The sequence below is a fragment of the Centroberyx affinis genome, unplaced genomic scaffold (genome assembly GCF_046629955.1).
Source record: "Centroberyx affinis isolate AG114_WGS23_722 - 3 ecotype Tasmania unplaced genomic scaffold, CSIRO-AGI_Caff_v1 ptg006213l_1, whole genome shotgun sequence".
NCBI classification, from domain to species: Eukaryota; Metazoa; Chordata; class Actinopteri; order Beryciformes; family Berycidae; genus Centroberyx; species Centroberyx affinis.
In genome coordinates this window covers 396,792-414,242 of record NW_027283152.1, presented here as the reverse complement: position 1 = coordinate 414,242, position 17,451 = coordinate 396,792, and the positions used below count along the sequence as shown (strand labels likewise).

Genomic DNA, 17,451 nt, shown 5'->3' with positions numbered 1-17,451 from the left:
TAGCCTATATATATATATATATATATATATATATATATACACATATGTAAACGCATATTCAATTGCAGTTCTGACCATCATATTTATTATTAGTAAGTTAGAATAAAGACTGTATATATTAAAAAGATGTAAATAAGTAATAAGTAAATATAAAAATGAACGTTACAGATTAAATTCTATCTGAATGACAATGGAAGGAAATTGTTTTTGGATGATATGGCTAAGTGGAAGAATGTAAATAGAAACTAAGAAAGAAGCCTTACACTGAACCTATATAATCCCATATGACGCCTAGAACATTTTTCTGTGTACCTTTTTATGCTGTCAACGATGACTTCCACCGTACCAAAACCAGCTGACATACTGCAGACAGACGTGCTGCAGCTGTCATGTTGAAGCGAACTCCAAACTGCTGACAACTGGGGTTGCAGCAGAGCTGAAAGACCTCTTTTGTACAGTAAGACCCAGCAGAGCAGATAAAGCCTGGAGAAGCTTTAGTAGAAGGGGTTTCACTTTGTATTCACCTCATAGGCTAGTGTGTTTCAAAGACATCCAAATTCAAAATGGCTTCCCAATTTATTTTGGAGAAATTGGTATCCATAGCAAGACATATATATTATCAAACCTCTCTCAGAATGTTTGCAGTATTTCCCACCGGTTTTCAGTTTACTTCGGCGGCTTTGGGAGAGGGGTTTATTTACAACTTATTGACATTTCATTTAGCAAGCCCAGTTACACCCAGTAATGTTTTTTCATGCACTAAAGTCTCTCAGTCTAGTACAAGCTAATGGCATTGTAACATACTAGCTGATTATTATATATCCATCTGATTATCAAGGCTTAAACTGTACCATTCAGTTTTTGTGTTGGCACAGAAACACCATGACTCGGAGGAGCACCTATGAATTTATTTATTAGAAAGACAGTAGAGAGAGACAGGAAACTTTGGGGGAGAGAGAGAGAGAGCGGGATAACATGCGACCAAGGTCCCAGGCCGGATTTGAACTCAGGACACCATGGTTACATGGTATGTGTCTTAACCAAATGAGCGGCCAGGATATCCCAGGAGCGCTGTTTGAAAACTGCATTGGGGAGAACCGTGAGCTTCATGCATCACGGCACCCAAATGAGTCCACAACAAACATTTACTTGGGGCTGTTAATTTACCTGGGTGGGCCACACAAATATTAACATTGTATGGGAAACACTGGTTTGCCTTAGACGCTATCCTGCTACAAATACATGTGGGGCATCCAGCTACTTCACTAGTAATGCTACTGGCCTGTCTTTATGCCTGTTGGAATTACAGTGTCATTAATTTTCATATTTTTATAAAACATCTATAAAACACCAGAGATGGCCAAATCTGCAAAAGTTGACATGGCTAACATCATGAGAGGCAAAGAAATGTACAAAGTAGATTTGCTTCACCGTCAATTTAAATATGTAGTCTAGATGTGGATCTACAAGCAAGATGTGAATGTACACTGCTAGCAAATATCTTTTTTTTCTTCTTCTTAGCCTTACCTCTCCCTCTCTAGGCTAAGATTCAAGAGAATCAAGACAATATTTTCAGTATATATTGCCATCTGCCCTCGACTTTTGTAGCAAAAAAGAATGAGGTCGCCAGCAAAGTTATCTGATTTTTTTTTTTTACCAGTGCTGCACATGTAGAGTGCCCTCCTCTTTTAAGCATGCTGGGTATCATTTGTTTTTAGTAAAATAAGTTTGAATTTGCGTAAACACTATCTTTTCCATCAGCTTACTCAGTACAGGTAGTATGGCTATAGGTCGACTATTAGGACCATTGAAGATCAAGTGTCTTTATGTATTGGCATAATTTTACCCTCTTTTCCAGAGCAAATTACATTGGTTAGACAAGCATTACATATTCGACAAATGGGAATTGCTGAATGACTCGCAGCAATTCTTAGTCATTTGCCATCAAGTCAGTTTGTGTCTGAAGACTTATCATTATGAATGGATCATAAACTTCTCGAATCATTGGTGTCAACTCAATTAAATTCAAAATTAAGTTTAGGGTATAATCTTTAATGAGCATACAGGTTTTAGGTGCGTGTCTTCTTCAATACACATTCTGCCATAGCTTGTCAGCTTTTTCTACAAAGAAGTCAGTAAAGGAATTTGCCATCTCTCTTTCTCTTTGTTCAATTTGCTTACTTGATTATGAAGTGTACAGTCTTCAGCTGGGTAATTGGAACATACAACAAATTCCTCCCTCAGCTGGCAACTAGAACATACAAAAGAAAATACTCAGGTGTGGGATACAAGTACATGGAGCAAGTGACGTTCCTCAATAATAAAAGTAATGGAATGGAAACCTTGTACTTGACATGTGAAAGATCATAATCATGCACATTCAGAGAGCTAAGCTGATGGCGTAGCTGCCGTTGTGTTTTAGTTTGGTCAGTGTATTTTCTCTGCTTGCCACTGGCTAGAAAGATCCCTGCATGGAGTGTTACAAACATTAGCTGGACGCTTCCAACATTACCTTGGCTTTTTGTCATTATTCACCACTCATTTCTTCAAAGGTTAAGTACATTAAGCTAACACTTAGACTGTTTGTTGTGCGTCAAAGAGAAATGCATTTAATGTGTGTAATTGTGTCTGGGATTGTTTAGGCATAATGTTTGAATGTAATTTCAACCGCAATTGCTTTAGAAAAGAGAAAACATTGCTATAATATTTGTTTTCTTAGGGAAACTCTTGAATCAAAACTTCAGAGAGGCACTACTGGAAACAGTCGCAAAATGTGATCAAATGGCTACACTCTGGAACCCAATTTTATGGAGTTATGTTCCTTTGTGCTTTGAACATTAGTTACTTCAGTCTCTGTTGCATGCTGCTACACTATATTTTTATGTCTGAACAATGTCAGTAAACAAACATCATTTTTGCTGTGTATGTCAATGTTGCACGTTTAAAGTAAAAATCCACCATACAATGCTTAAACACTGTTAAAAAAAACAGTTATTGGCAATATACCTTGCTGTCCTGGACCACCTAACCCACTTTGTTATATAGTGTATTTTCTTATTCCTTTTTCCTTAACTGGCTAACCACACTTGCTTACTGTCTATATACTGTATATAATTCTGTCTCTCTTTTTTTGCTATAATCTTCTCTAACACATGTTCTTGTGTTGTGTGTACAGTGAAAGATGCGTGATCTGACCGCCCAGGTCACCAGCAGCCTGCTGCCTTTCCCCGGAGTGACCATAGATGCTCTGGGGGAGGATGAGATCACCCTGGACTCTGTGCTACATGGGAAGTTCACTGTTGGTAAGCCCATGTTGACTAATCACTGCAGGGGCTGAAGTAATTGCTTCTGCTGAGAATCAGGGGCAGAATTCCTAATGGGATGGTTTCTATGAGGAAAGAGAGGGTTGAAGAGTCTACGTTGCCACAACAGTCTTTATGGGCAAAATAAAGCTATTGGAATAGTTTCTGAAGCCTGATGTAAGAAACCTTCTGGGAACTTCACTCATTCTTGGGTTTCATATTTTTCTTAAACCAGTTACAACAACTGGGGCACCCAAGGAATTCAAAGAAACTCTGATTACATTCTGATGAATTTGTTGACCATCAGTTTAATTGGTCTCGGCCTAAAGATTTCTGGCCCCAGTGCTGGTTCAGTGGTTGCCTAACTTCTGTGATTTAATAGGGCTGCTGCTTCAGATCTAGGATTAAATTGTTGCCGTTTCTCAGTGAATACTATTCAGTTTCCCAACTGATGGGTAAAGTTAGGGATTCAGGTAGCAAAGCCCCTCGTCAACAGTCAAGTAAAACTTCACTCTGGATCATTTTGTAGTTGTTGAAATTATAAAAGTCTGTAAAAAAAACAAGCCTCTTTGAAAACAATGCAGAAGTTGGGCAACTATGTAACCAGCACTGAGACCAGAATTCTTGTTGGACCAAGCACAACGCTCAACCTGGGAAGAATGTCAGTTTATGAGTTATATAATTTGGATAATTGTAACTCAATTTAGTGATAATCATCCTAGATCATTACCTGCTAACTTCCCTCCTCTTGTGTGTGTGTGTGTGTGTGAAGGCCGCAGCGGGCTGGCCTGGCTGGCCTGTGGGCCCCAGTTGGAGGTGGTCCATGCAGTGACAGGGGAACGGCTGTCTGCCTACTGCTTCAGTGGCGGAGGAGAGCACCCACCCAGTGTCCTTGCTTCCCGGGACTTCAGCTGGCTCAAGAGGTCAGGGCTCCTTTCACAGTGTATTTGTTTGAATGGCTATCTCTCCATCTATCCATTTGTGTCTGCTTGGTCCTGGTTGTGAGGAAGTGCAACAATTTAGTATGAGCTGGTATTCAAACCTATGCAGATACATGTTATGAGCATTCATGGACTGAGCTATCAGAACATTTCATGTGTGTTAGACATTTTTCCACTGTAAAGGTGCTTAAGATATAATTGATAACAATGGCATGGAAATGTCTAACAGCAAGTCCTTGACTATCACTAATAGAGATGTTATTTAATTTTACTAGGTCGGGATTGCTGGTGGGCTTGGAGGAAGCAGAGGGCAGCATGCTGTGTCTCTATGACTTGGGCCTCTCGCGGGTGGTCAAAGCTGTGGTTATACCAGGCAGGGTGAGTTGGCTACGCATCAGTGTTTCCTCTGATATTCACTTACAGAGTTGGGCTATCACAGCAAGTTGGGATATACCAGAATGAGAAAATAATCAGAAAGGTTAGAGTGTGCTAGTTTGAATTCAAATGTTGTCAAAGAGCTACCACCACTGATCAAGAAAATATAATTTTTCATTTTTTCTCAAATATAAACAAGTGGCCGATATCACTATCATACAGAATTGGTACAGTATTTGAACCCCAACTAGGGCTGAACAATTAATTGAAATTTTATCGAAATCGCAATATGGCCTACTGCAATTTTCAAATCGCAGGAGGCGCAATATTTGTTGAAGGCGAAATGTGTGTCAAAATACCATTTTACATTAAATATTGTTGTGCTGCAGAGATGTCCTGGCCTACACATCATATTCTACAGACTTAAGAAAACATCTTTGTTTGGTACAGATCCCCGCAAAAATCACACCATAATCATTTTAATACGTTTTTCAATGAAAATGAGTATAATGATGTAAAAATGATCATTCCCTCTAATATCGCAAATCATATCGCAATTGCAATATCAGTCAAAATAATTGCAATTAGATATTTTTTCAAAATCATTCAGCCCTAACCCCAACAGCGAAATGTGAAACGTGGAATCAAAACCTGAGCATTGCTTGTCTATTTGTGTTTTATTTATTTTCCCTTGTACCCTGTGTGTCATACAGATTACAGCCATTGAGCCTTTGGTGAGTTATGGTGGAGCAAGCACTTCCACCCAGCACCTCCACCAGAGCCTGCGCTGGTTCTTTGGCATTGCTGCCATAGTAACAGACCTCGGCCATGTTCTGCTGGTGGACCTCTGTCTGGACGACCTGTCCTGCAGCCAGAGCGAACTAGAGGCTTCAGGTGAGGAGCGTGTGTGTGTGGTGGGATATGTGTATGTATGTATGGGATATGCGCAAGCGCACATCGCGTAGTCACATCGCAGGACGTGCGATGTCAAGTAAGGCAAATTAACCCAAACACGTCATGCTACAACTTTTTTTGCTGCTTGATACAAAAGGAAAACTCGAACGGTTCTCATTTTCCATGACTAATCTACAAGAGAAGTCTGTCTGATATAACACAATTTACTCCGATGTAAGGGTTTGTTATAAGAGTAGCATATGTTACCTTTCCAGCTTTCGCGGCTCCGAACCATAGTTGGGAAGCCTCTGGTGTTGTGCTAGCCTATTTTAGCTTAGCCTTAGCTTAGCCTCATAGCTGGTAACAAGCTTTAGTCCGGACCAACTCTGCAGTGGATAACTGGCACTTTATTTCGGTACAGCAGCGAACATAATGCACGGCCTCTCGGTGACGTTCTATGCTCTTTTCCCGCTAACTATGGTAACTTTACTTAGCATCCTGCAACTCATCTGGCTGCGGCTAAAAACACACTCACTTCCTACTACGTCACCCGCGCAGGTTACCCACAAGGACACCTTCTTAAAGGGGCAAGGCTTGATAGAGCTATTCAAGTCATTTGGTGAAAATTCCTGTATGTTTTCATATCGCAATATATATCGAAGAAAAAAAAAATTGCAATGTCAGTTTTTTCCAATATCGTGCAGCCCTAAGGCTGAATGAGTGGTAGAGCAGGCAGTGTGCTCATCTTCCACTCTGTTTTGCCTGCCATACTCTTTTCTTTCTCTCTCTAATTCTACCTCTCTTGATCTTTTCCTCTCCCAGACCTGGAGGTGGTGACCAAATCTCCAGCAGAGATCCCCAGGCTTAGAGAGGTGAGTAGCAGGCAGGGCAGACACCTGTGTCTCCAGCTGAACGGGCCCAGTGGAGTCGGGGCCACCGCTCTGCAGTACATCCCCAGGACCAACCAGCTGGCAGTGGGCTTCTCTGATGGATACTTGCAGCTGTGGAACATGAAGTCGCTAAAGAAGGAGTGAGTCTTTGTTTTTCTTTTTGTTTCCACATTTTGTTAGATTAGGAATGATGTACCGGAAAGGGGATGGGATGTGTGGGTGTGAATCAATAGTATTAATTAATTGTGTTAAGATGAAAGTTTTGGCATAAAGGAAGGAAATCACATTTAGTGCAACTGTCTATTGGCTTCCTTTCAACAGATATACAACTATAATATTCAGTATCGTTATTGAAGGAATATCATAAATAGGTCCATTTTGATATCCCCAAACCTAATTGTGATTAGGATTATCATTTTAGCCGTAATTGTACATCCCTGTTTTCCTACCATTTAGAAATGAGAGAGAGGCTGGAAGATCTCTAGCAATGTTGCCCTTTTTTGTTTTGCCCCTTTTATGACTGTCATGTGTTTTCTTGTTCTCCCTCTGTGTGTGTGTGTTTGTGTATAGGTACCACTCCCAGTTGGAGGGTGGCAGGGTGCCTGTGTATGCCTTCACCTTCCAGGAGCCAGAAAACGACCCCAGGAACTGTTGCTACCTCTGGGCTGTCCAGTCTGCTCAGGACCTGTAAGTTTCAAATGTTGTTTACTTAATTTTACCCTGTCCCCTTGTTAAATATAACCAAGTGTAGAAAATTCTGTATAATTTCACAAAAAAATCCTTGAATTAAGGAGGTAAGTTGTCAGTTCAGACAACATTCAAAAATCTGTTGTGAAAATGAGAACGACTATGAAATTAGTTTTTCTAAAATGCTTCTTTCTCTTCTTTTCCTCCTTTCTTCCAGCGAGGGCGATGTGGTCAGCCTCCACCTTCTACAGCTGGCCTTCAGCGAAAGGAAGTGTCTGGCTTCTGGAAAGATCCTCTACGAGGTCTGTAGGTTTTTAACAGCAGAAAGTTGTTCATCCAAACTTTCAGTCTGGCACGGGATTGGCTATTTTGTATCATTTGTAAATTATGTGTCTTTCCGCACATCAGTCACACATGCTTTTGAATATTAAGGACACAGTCTGTGGGCTTTTGTTCCTGAATTACTGAGCTGTTTCACAGTTATTTTAATCAGATTTGAATTTGATGGGAACTTGCCTTGTCTTTTTCTTTATTCCTATCTCCAATCCTTCTTTTCTTTCCTTTGCTTCCTCCCTCTATCTCCTCCCTCTTTCTCTTTCTGTCCCTCAGGGTCTGGAGTACTGTGAGGAGCGCTACAGTCAGGAGGTGAGTGGAGCAGCCTTCCCCCTCAGGGCCCAGGCCACCAACACCCGCCTGCTGAGCTGCCAGACCATCGAGAAGTTCCGACCCCATCCTGACAGGGACGACAGCATGAACGAAGGTGAGCCAGCTTACCCTGAGTCTGCCTTTGGGAGATGATGGTGTGTGTGGGAGGTAATTCATGTAGGCGTCTAGCAGTACCAAACTGGCAAGAAAACAGTGTTGATATTTAGACGCTCTGCGCTGTGACACAGCAAGTTTTGTCAAACTAGAGGATTGGAATCTTTAAACACTTGGCCCATTGTTTGTTCAGATAGAAAGAACTCATGCTCACCAGTCTGGGGTTTGTGGGAATCCTCTTTTCTACAACATGACAGTATTATGGACAATAGCCCTAATCTTTCTCTTCCCTTTCTCTGCATCTTCTTCCCCACCCCCTTCCCTTTGTCTCTCTCCTCCTCTCTCCCCCCTTGCATCCTCAGTTGCATCTCCAGATACCAGTGTGTCTATCTTCAGCTGGCAGGTGAAGGCCTACGGTCAGGGAACCCCCTCCACCTACATTGGGGTTTTTGACATCAACCGTTGGTACCATGCACAAATGCCAGACTCCTTAAGGTACAGTGGAGCCTTATGTATAACCACTCAATTGTTTTCTTAGGATTTAATTTTTTTGGACACCCACCCATACATTTGTAATGGATTTCCCACATTGTAATCATCACATCATAATTAACATTTTTAAAGGCTGGTTTTTACTGAACATAACCGTATTGGTTTATGTATTGGCCAATACTTAAAGCGAAGTATTTGGAATTGGTATTGGCAGGAAAAATGTGGTATTGAAGTTGATAAAGTGCACTTGATTTATTGTGACACTGTTTTTCCATATCTCTGTGTATACTTACGCTCTTGTTTGTGTGTGCGTGTCAGAACGGGGGAGTCTCTGCGTAGTTGTCCCTACCTGGCAGTGTGGTCTCTGGACCCAGTGGTAGAGATGGTGTCTCCACGCCCCCTGCTGGATGTGGTGGTGCATGACCGCAGCCTCAGCAGGGGCCTTCCCTTCACCTGCCCCCCGCCAGAACAGTTCTTCAACCCCACCACATACAACTTTGGTAGGTGTAGAGATGTGAGTGTGTGTGTATATACCCAAATACACACAGGCACACCATTCCTCATTTTCTCTAGTGCTTTGTTCATCAGGTATATTCAGATGCATGCATGTCACACATAAACGTACAAACATACAGTGCAATCTACATATTTTTTCTAGTTCTCTCTGTGTATTGCTGTCTAGTTGTCTGTATTGCACTGTCTGTGTTGCATTTACTTGCACGCACATGCTTTGCATTGACTGCAATTGAAGTGTACTAACAAGGTTAATAGACTGATAAACAAAGGCTATATGGTCATGTTATTTTTTTCCTTCATGTTACAGATGCTACCTGTTTGCTCAACTCTGGAATTGTGCACTTAACCTGCTCTGGGTATCAGAAGGAGGTGAGTTTTTCATGTTCGGTCTCATTCTCCTTTCATACAGGCTTTTAGCTGACCATGAAATTCTTAGGCAGTGCATTCAAGTGTTTTTTTTTCTCGCTGCCTGAATAAAATTTGAACATATGAACGTACATAACCACAAAAATGGCAGTTAGAATTTTTGCTTTACATTAGGTTTCTGTGTTTATATAATGCTTTTTGCTTGCATTTGTCTCTTAAATGACCATGAAGTAGCTTGTGTTTATACCTAAGGCTGTTTTTACTATTCAAATTGGATTTGAATATTCAAAGTTGATTTGAATGGGAACTTTGGTCCTATTTTTTTTTTTAAACAGACCCTGAGCTTCTTGAAGAAAGCTGCTCCCTGTTCCAGTGACATCATCTCCACCAGCTACTCTCGCTGCCTCATGTCCGGCCTGCTCTCATCTCGCCTGGCAGACACCCAGCCCTCCAGCCTCTCTCAGGTACACACACACACACACACACACACACATAAACTGGTAACCACACACAGTCTTTATGTTTGGCCGACACCCAGCCCCCCAGCCTCTCTCAGGTGCACATACACACACACACACAAACACACACACCTACACTGGTAACCACACACAGTCTTTATGCTTGGCTGACACCCAGCTCTCCAGGATCTCTCAGGTACACAGCCACACACCCACAGACCCACAATGTGGCACACAACACAACGTGGCATATTAGTGTAGTGGGTTTAGTGACTACAGTTAAATTCATTCAAAATAAATGCCTATTTGATCTATTTATTTTTTACATTTTGAAAAGCTTATACTTTTGTTTTATTGGGCTATGATATTTACTTGATTACACTGTGTGGAACTTTTGTACGTTGGTCAAAATGTGACATTTTGAGTTTTCAATCATTTTTGTCACTGAAATGGGATAAGTGTGTGTTTGATTATGGATTATTTGACTATTCAATGTGGGATTAAAAAGAAATGAAAAAATAAATAAATCGATATCTGCAGCCCTAATGTTACTAGCAGCCAAATGGTGCCCTAGGGTAACATTTGTCCTTGGAACAAGAAATCAGGTTATGTCACAATAATTCAAAGCCCTACTTTAAATGACAAGCTTTTGAATTGCAGTTTCCTTTGGATAGCATATACTACTAAAATTGTAGCACTGATCAACCCTGCCAAATCACCCTTGCACTTTACCAATCACTTTTGCTCTCACTTGCAGTTATCTTTGTTTCTGTAATTTATTTTAAATGTGCAACTTTTTATTCACCCTCTGCAATTCTCAATTAAATATATCCCCCCAGGAGTTGATATTCATTTATGCCTGTGACTTGATGTTGACTTTCAGGAGGAGCAGCTGGATGCCATCTTGTCCACAGCGGTGGAGACCAGCTCCTTGGGACTGATCACTGGCTGTATCAAACAGTGGACTGCAGAGGGTGAGGAGTCATGCTCTCAAAAACTGTCTCTAAAATGACTCACCCTGTCTCACCCACCCACACACAGGCCAGCCTGTATCTGGTGAAGTCATTCAGTCAGTGTCGCACTCTGTATTGCTCACGCTCTCACACATGCACACAGCATCCATGGTAATAAAACTTAATGTTATTGGCTGTAAATCTTCACTGTTTTCACCACACACAATACAGTCCCCATTCCCATAGACAACTCTAACTCTTTTTTTTTTTTGTCTCTTCTGTAGAGCAACCAGGCTCAGCACTGAACCTGCGCTACATCCTGGAGTGGGCTTGGAACAAAGTAGTCCACACCAAGGAGGAGCTAGATGGCATCTGTATGTTCATAATGATTTATTTATCAAAAGTTATTAAGAAGTTATTGATAACATCCTATTGGACACGTCAGGAGTCGGGACAAGTCTTGTAGAATCTTATAAATTCATTTTACTGTGTAAAAGGACTCTAAAAATCAGGTTCTTTTGAGTCTTAACATTGATCTTAATTTGGGACTTGATCCAATCAAGTGTTCATAGAGTGCATCCGTTTTCAAGAATTAGGCTTCTGTATGCTCCAACCTCAACCCTAGCACTTTATTCCTTTGTAGGCTACTAAGTGATTCTTAGTTGACTATATCATGTGGTTGCATCACTCTTATCAAAAGGAAAAGCAAAAAGCCTTTTTCTAAAGTAAGGTCAATCTTCTGGCCAAAGATAACTAAGCTTCATTGCACGGTGATGAGTGATGTTTAGGTAACTCTGCCAAGAATAGCAAATTCTCATCTTCTCCCATTGTCATCATCTTTTAAACTGTTCATGTCTAAAGAATGTAAATTACCTGCAAGTAATGGCTAATTTCTATGCTCTTGTCTGTATTATTATTTTAATGTATGCATGTTTGGTGTGTGTGTTTGTTCCCCAGGTGCACCGCTGTTCGACAGCTCCTCCAACTTCACAGACCCCCAGACCATGCAACTGCTCCAACAGAGCCAGAGACTGCTGGGTAACCTCAGCACCATCTTCCATTGTCTTCTCAGTGAGGCCCAGGAACTCACCCAGAAAGGTATACACATACACAATTATACACACACAAACTGTACTAAACTAAGATCAAACACTGTCGCCAGTGTTTGATTCATATCCTTATTTTTGATGTCTGGATGACATCCTTGCATTGTGTTGTGTTCTGTCAATAAAACAATCTGTGATATCTAGCTACTGAGAAGTTGCCGTTGTGTTGTTGTGAACCATTTAGTTACTGACAGGATGTGGACATGTTTTGTGTTGTGTAGGTCTGGTGGGGCTGATAAACAAGAACATGGTTTCCAGTCTGATTTCCCAGTACACTCAGGTGGTCCTCTGGTTCTGTCGTACCGGCCTGCTGCCTGAGGGATCAGGTAAAGCTGTACATTTTAAAATGACTATTGGCGTGGAGGAGTGGTACATTAATACTCCAAAGCATTACAGTGTATTATTTGTGTGTTTATTCAAATTAGTGTACTACATAAGATGCCATTATATTATGGATAACATAACTGTTTTAAATCTCTCTGTGGGTTGTAATTGCCTTGTCCACCAGACGAGGACGCTCTCCAGATCTCCAGGCCTTTCTACAGCCACTCAGTCATCAGCAACTACTACACCATCCGCAGAGAGGAGCTCACCAGGCTGGCTAAGTGAGTAGCATTTCCTTTAAATCATTTTTTTCATTACTTGGAAACATTTGCGCTGTACCACTGTGCTGTCAAATTCTATTTTTCGTTTTACTGAAGAGACAGATCAGAAAACTTAATTATTACGTAATTTTTTGTAATTGACTGTTACAAAGTTGCTGAAACAACATTGAGGATGTTTCAAGTTGTAACAAGGGTCTCAAACTTAAGTTTACATTCTGCACCTTGATGCTCACCTTTTTTTTTTTTGCATATACACTGTACTACTGAGAGTTTTGTCCACTTTAAATTAGAACTGGAAAGGTTTGTGACCTCCAAGGACCACAGTCATTAGCAGTTTGTCAAGCACATCTTTGAATTTGATGGACGTTGTTTACAATTTAAATTACATTAAGTTGATCTAACAAGCTGACACTCTCCTGTTTGCTCCTCAGGGGTAAATGGTGCGCAGACTGCCTGATGATTGACGGCTTGGTTGGCCAGTGTGGTGAGCGCTTGGTCAACCTGTGGAAAAGAGATGAAGGCGGGACAGGGCAGTACCCACCCCCTACGTTACATGTAAGCATTTTACTTATTTTCTTTCTAATTTCATTTATTCAAACTGAGTATTTATGCATCTGTTCTTACAAGGTTGTAAAGAATCCGTTTGAATAATATAATCTATCTTTGATCCACAGGCCTTGCTGGACATTTATCTACTGGAGAGTATTGATGAAGCTGCCAAACATGCAATTGTATCCTTGAAGTAATAACACCCATTTAATGTGTGCTTTGATGCCATTTATACATGCACCACTGTGAGCCAGGTTTAAACAGTTTTTGTTAGATAGTGTTAGGAAATATACTTGAACCTACACAACCAGAGAAAACAAAATTAGATCAAACATTTCACTATCAAGTGTATTCATCAGTTTTGAGTGTGATGACCTGAAAAGTTCGATCCTGCCAGAGACGCTAAACTGAGCCTACTGTGTGTATGAGCCTTGACCTGCTGTCCCCAGGTGATCTACCTGTTGCTGGACGTCATGTACTCCTTCCCCAATAAGGGAGGAGCATCAGTGGAGTCTTTCCCCACGGCCTTCGCCATCCCTATTGGACTTGTCAAACTGGTACAGGGCCTGTGGCTCCTGGACCATCATGACCACCAGGTACGCACTCCGTTTCACACTTTTACAACCCACCCATTACTAGAATATTCATACTATAACTTCTGACCTCCAACCCTGGTATTTTCTCCTCATTTCTAATCAAGAAGATAAATTAAGTTTTCATATTGTAACTTTTGACCCCCACCTATGATTAGACCTAAGTACACAAACACACCATAAAGGTATCTATACAGTAACCATAGACCCCTGCCCCTGACTTTTCTTCATTTTTCCTATTAGATTCAAATAAGTAGATATGGAGGGAGCCAGTATAATTCAGAACAGCTTGATTTCTGTAAAGTATTTAAAAGTAAATGGAATATCTGCATCTGTATATTAAATTTACCATATACATATTGTTTCTACTTTTAAATACAGCTGTTCTGCATTCCACAACGGCTTCCTCTGCCTCTTTGTTTGTTTGGATATCACCTGCTGTAGAGCCTTGCTTCTTACCAACTTACTAACAGTTTTGTTTCTCCTTCGCCCTGATCAGAGTTCACTAGAGCTGCTCCTGCACCCGGCTACCTCTCAGTGCCAGTTTGCGTGGCAGCATGAGCGTGTCCTGCAGGCGCTGATGTGCCAGGGCCAGCACTCGGTGGCACTTCGTTACTTCCACATCACAAAGCCCCCGCTCTCCTCCACCTCCCAGGCCAAACTCTGCCTCTCTGTACTGCTACACAACAGGTAGGGACGAAGAGAGCACTGTTGTGCGCGTGTTGTCCCTTCTACTTCTTTATAACTATTGTACTTTCAGTTCTAGTGACTGATGAATGTTATGTGACTGTTTGCTAGTGTCCCTACACAGACAACAACATACAGCAAGTACAAAGCACATAAAATGTGAATGTATGATCAGTCAAGGTTGACAACAATGAGGAAGTTCGGCGACCGTGGAATTTGCATGGGGACCAGAGCTCTTTTTTTGGAACAAGCATGATGGTTATCACATGCCATGTTTACTTCCACAAATCATGGCTTAACCAACTTCATAGTAGTCAGTCAACCAATGTTGCCTTTCTTCCAGGTGTCTCGTAGAGGCGTGGTCCTTACTTCGGCAGCACTCCAGTCGCCTCAACATGGAGGAGCTGCTGGGCTTCCTGTATGAGAGCTGCCAGGAGCTGGGCCTCGTCAAGGAGCTGCTTAAGCTGCCCCTCGGCCTCACCGAACAGGTAGGACAGGGGAAATTAACCATCATTTTTGTGAGTGTCAGAAACATTACATTTAATCAGACAAGTACAGGTAATAACAAAACATCATGTGACTGTACTACACTGTAGAGTAGATCTTAATAGTCAGGAACTTTACCTGTATCAGTATACCTTCAAACAATGAAAGAAACCTGATAGTCCACCTAAATATTTGAATATGGGGGAAACCATGACTTGTGATAATGCTGATAGATATAATTTATTCTGCTGCTTGTTGGTCAATCATTGTAAGTCTTTCTGGATGAGGGATTCTGTGTTTAAAAACTACCTGTCCATGGATTTGTGTTTTCAGGAATCTTTGGAGAAGTTTCTTCAGGGAACTGGGGGTCTCCAGAACAGAGAGCTGTTGATGGTTCACTACCTGCAGCAGGCCAACTACATACCTGCCCTACAGCTCAACCACAGCCTCAAAATGAACCTGGTGGTATGCGTAACACAGTACACAGTTCACATTAGGCAGACACACCACAATTTGTTGTAAGCCATTAGGTATTGTAAGACACGTGAACACTGATACTCTCCCTCTCTCTTACACACAAGCTCACTCAAAGTGGTATTTCAGTATGCCACATTGGCAGAACATTTTCATTTTTAATGCACATATTTCTCTGAGTTCATAAACCTATTCTCATCCCCACTGCCTTCCTTCCCAAATATAAATGTAGCTCTGAAGATAATCACCAGGACTTTTCACATATGATGTATTATGAAATTCTCTTCCTCCTTCCTCTCCAGAATGAGCGGGACCCAAAGCTAAAGGAGCGGTTTAACACCAGGAACTCTATATTGGACCAGTATGGCAAGGTTTTACCCAGAGTCCAGAGGAAACTGGCTATGGAGAGAGCCAAGCCTTACCAGCACCCCTCCACCATCCACAGAGAAGGTAGGCAGTGGTGCTGAAGTAAGGAGGGAGGGATGGAAATGGGAGGATATTAAACGTAAATTCTACCCTCGGACATATATCAATCTGTGATGTTCAGTGCTTTCTCGGAGTTATTTTGTGATGAAGTGTTGTGATTTACCTCTTTCGTGTACCTGCCTCATCTACTTCTGCTTCAGTTAGCGATTTCCTACATTCCCCAAAGAGGTGTGAACTTGTTCCATTTAGCTGTGGGTTGTACGTGACCAGAGTAAAGTTAGCTTTATATTGGATATTTGCTTTTCCATCTCCAGTAACCTGTAAAGCAAACAAGTAGAAGCACATTAATGAATATATTTCTGATTTACTGGAAGAGGAAGAACAATTTACAACCACATTTTTGCAATGTTTGAGGAAAATGTTTCCTAATGCACCCCCCAGTTCAAATGGGGAAACAGGCTATTGAAATTTGAATGTGTGTTTTCATACACAAGAAATTATTATTTTCTCAAATACATAAAACCAGTGGTTATTAATTGTTCTTCCTCTTCCAGTTGGAAATCTTTCTCCAATTAAATTCCATTGTAGCTATACTGGAAATATCTCAACATGACATCATGTTGTCTGTTTGGCCAGTTATCCATGGGAATTAGAAAAATAAATTCTAATTAAGTAAAAGTTGTCATCATATTTAATCTAAACAGCAGCATAAAAAAATGATTAAAAACATCTTTCCACACCCTGTGGTCCAGTGTCTCGGCCCCAGCCACTGTCGACCATCGCCAAGCGCTCTACCAGTGAGAAGGTGATGTCACGGGCGGGCTTCATCAACAATGTCCTGACCAAGATAGAGGAGGTGTGGTTGGGCAAGGGAACCACACCACAGCCCTCCCCAGTCAAGAGGTGAGCACACAACACCAGAATGGCTCTCTGACATGTAATTATTGCATGTATGATTTATTTGGTGTCATTCCGGAGGCACCGAAGAAAAATGTGCTAACCTGTTTGCTCTTGTCAACCCTACAAGTGCAGGCACCCTGAACCCTTTCTGTCCTGTTGTATTGTATACTATTCTGTTCTATATTCTTTCTCTGCCTGCCCTATGTTCTTTCCTATTCTAACCTTTTTCAACCCGTTCCTACCAGTCCCAGGGCAGCAGATATCCGAAGCCCCAGCCCCAAGCCCTCATCCCTAGCCCTGCCTGATCCCTTCCTGGGAACCCCCATCACCATGACCGCCAAACGAAAGTCAAGGTACTCGCACACATAAGAGCTCTATATTAGCCTGAGTGACGCATACCATACACATACCTTTGAACGTAAAGGGAAATACAAATCAATTTAAGAACCTGCTCTTCCTCTGGCCGTTGGACAGTTTAATATTTCTGAACATGGAAAATTGTCTCCCAAAGCTAGACATCACCAACACTGATCATTGATGTCATTAAGATGTACAATTTAGAGTTGCTCCAGAAAGCTTACTATGAGGACTGACAGAATGCTTGTGTGAAGTTTTAATGAGTCAAGTCAATTGTCTTATCGTGGTTGCATTGCATTCCTCCCTTCTCCTCCTGTGGCCCAGGCTGTTGGACTTGGTGGTCCACCCCTCCTGTCAGACCCCCCGGTCACTCCTCAGCCCCCCCAGACCTCCCAGCTCCTGGGCTCCTCCCAAGAGCATCAGCAAGGCTCCTGAACTCAGTCTGCTGCAAACGCCACAAGTGGTCAAGGTGAGTAGACAAATGTAGTGTTTTTATGGAGTCATTTGTTTTGTGTGTGTTTTGTCCGTCAGCATGTGCTATTTGTAAGTGTTTCCATATATGTGTTTCTTATGTACATGGCTGGTTAGTCTTAAGGCATTTTGTAACCTGTACTGCGTATGTTTTTGCTTTTCCT

General features: G+C 41.6%; 1 protein-coding gene across 2 annotated transcripts in view; it reads left to right on the top strand.

Annotated features, from left to right (window-relative positions):
• The first annotated feature begins 3,181 nt into the window (after positions 1–3,181).
• The window catches only part of ahctf1 (AT hook containing transcription factor 1), a 28,221-nt gene continuing 13,951 nt past the window's right edge, over positions 3,182–17,451 (top strand). For both annotated transcript variants that reach the window (XM_071512288.1, XM_071512287.1), the window contains exons 1-27: positions 3,182–3,302; positions 4,075–4,225; positions 4,519–4,621; positions 5,332–5,512; positions 6,335–6,542; positions 6,973–7,089; positions 7,307–7,391; positions 7,699–7,849; positions 8,211–8,343; positions 8,659–8,840; positions 9,164–9,225; positions 9,558–9,686; positions 10,564–10,654; positions 10,918–11,007; positions 11,591–11,731; positions 11,961–12,065; positions 12,248–12,344; positions 12,776–12,899; positions 13,019–13,075; positions 13,343–13,489; positions 13,986–14,176; positions 14,517–14,661; positions 14,993–15,124; positions 15,436–15,583; positions 16,312–16,462; positions 16,705–16,812; positions 17,141–17,285. In XM_071512288.1, coding sequence (XP_071368389.1) covers positions 3,182–3,302; positions 4,075–4,225; positions 4,519–4,621; positions 5,332–5,512; positions 6,335–6,542; positions 6,973–7,089; positions 7,307–7,391; positions 7,699–7,849; positions 8,211–8,343; positions 8,659–8,840; positions 9,164–9,225; positions 9,558–9,686; positions 10,564–10,654; positions 10,918–11,007; positions 11,591–11,731; positions 11,961–12,065; positions 12,248–12,344; positions 12,776–12,899; positions 13,019–13,075; positions 13,343–13,489; positions 13,986–14,176; positions 14,517–14,661; positions 14,993–15,124; positions 15,436–15,583; positions 16,312–16,462; positions 16,705–16,812; positions 17,141–17,285 — 3,495 coding nt within the window. The remainder of the gene's footprint in view (positions 3,303–4,074; positions 4,226–4,518; positions 4,622–5,331; positions 5,513–6,334; positions 6,543–6,972; positions 7,090–7,306; positions 7,392–7,698; positions 7,850–8,210; positions 8,344–8,658; positions 8,841–9,163; positions 9,226–9,557; positions 9,687–10,563; positions 10,655–10,917; positions 11,008–11,590; positions 11,732–11,960; positions 12,066–12,247; positions 12,345–12,775; positions 12,900–13,018; positions 13,076–13,342; positions 13,490–13,985; positions 14,177–14,516; positions 14,662–14,992; positions 15,125–15,435; positions 15,584–16,311; positions 16,463–16,704; positions 16,813–17,140; positions 17,286–17,451) is intronic.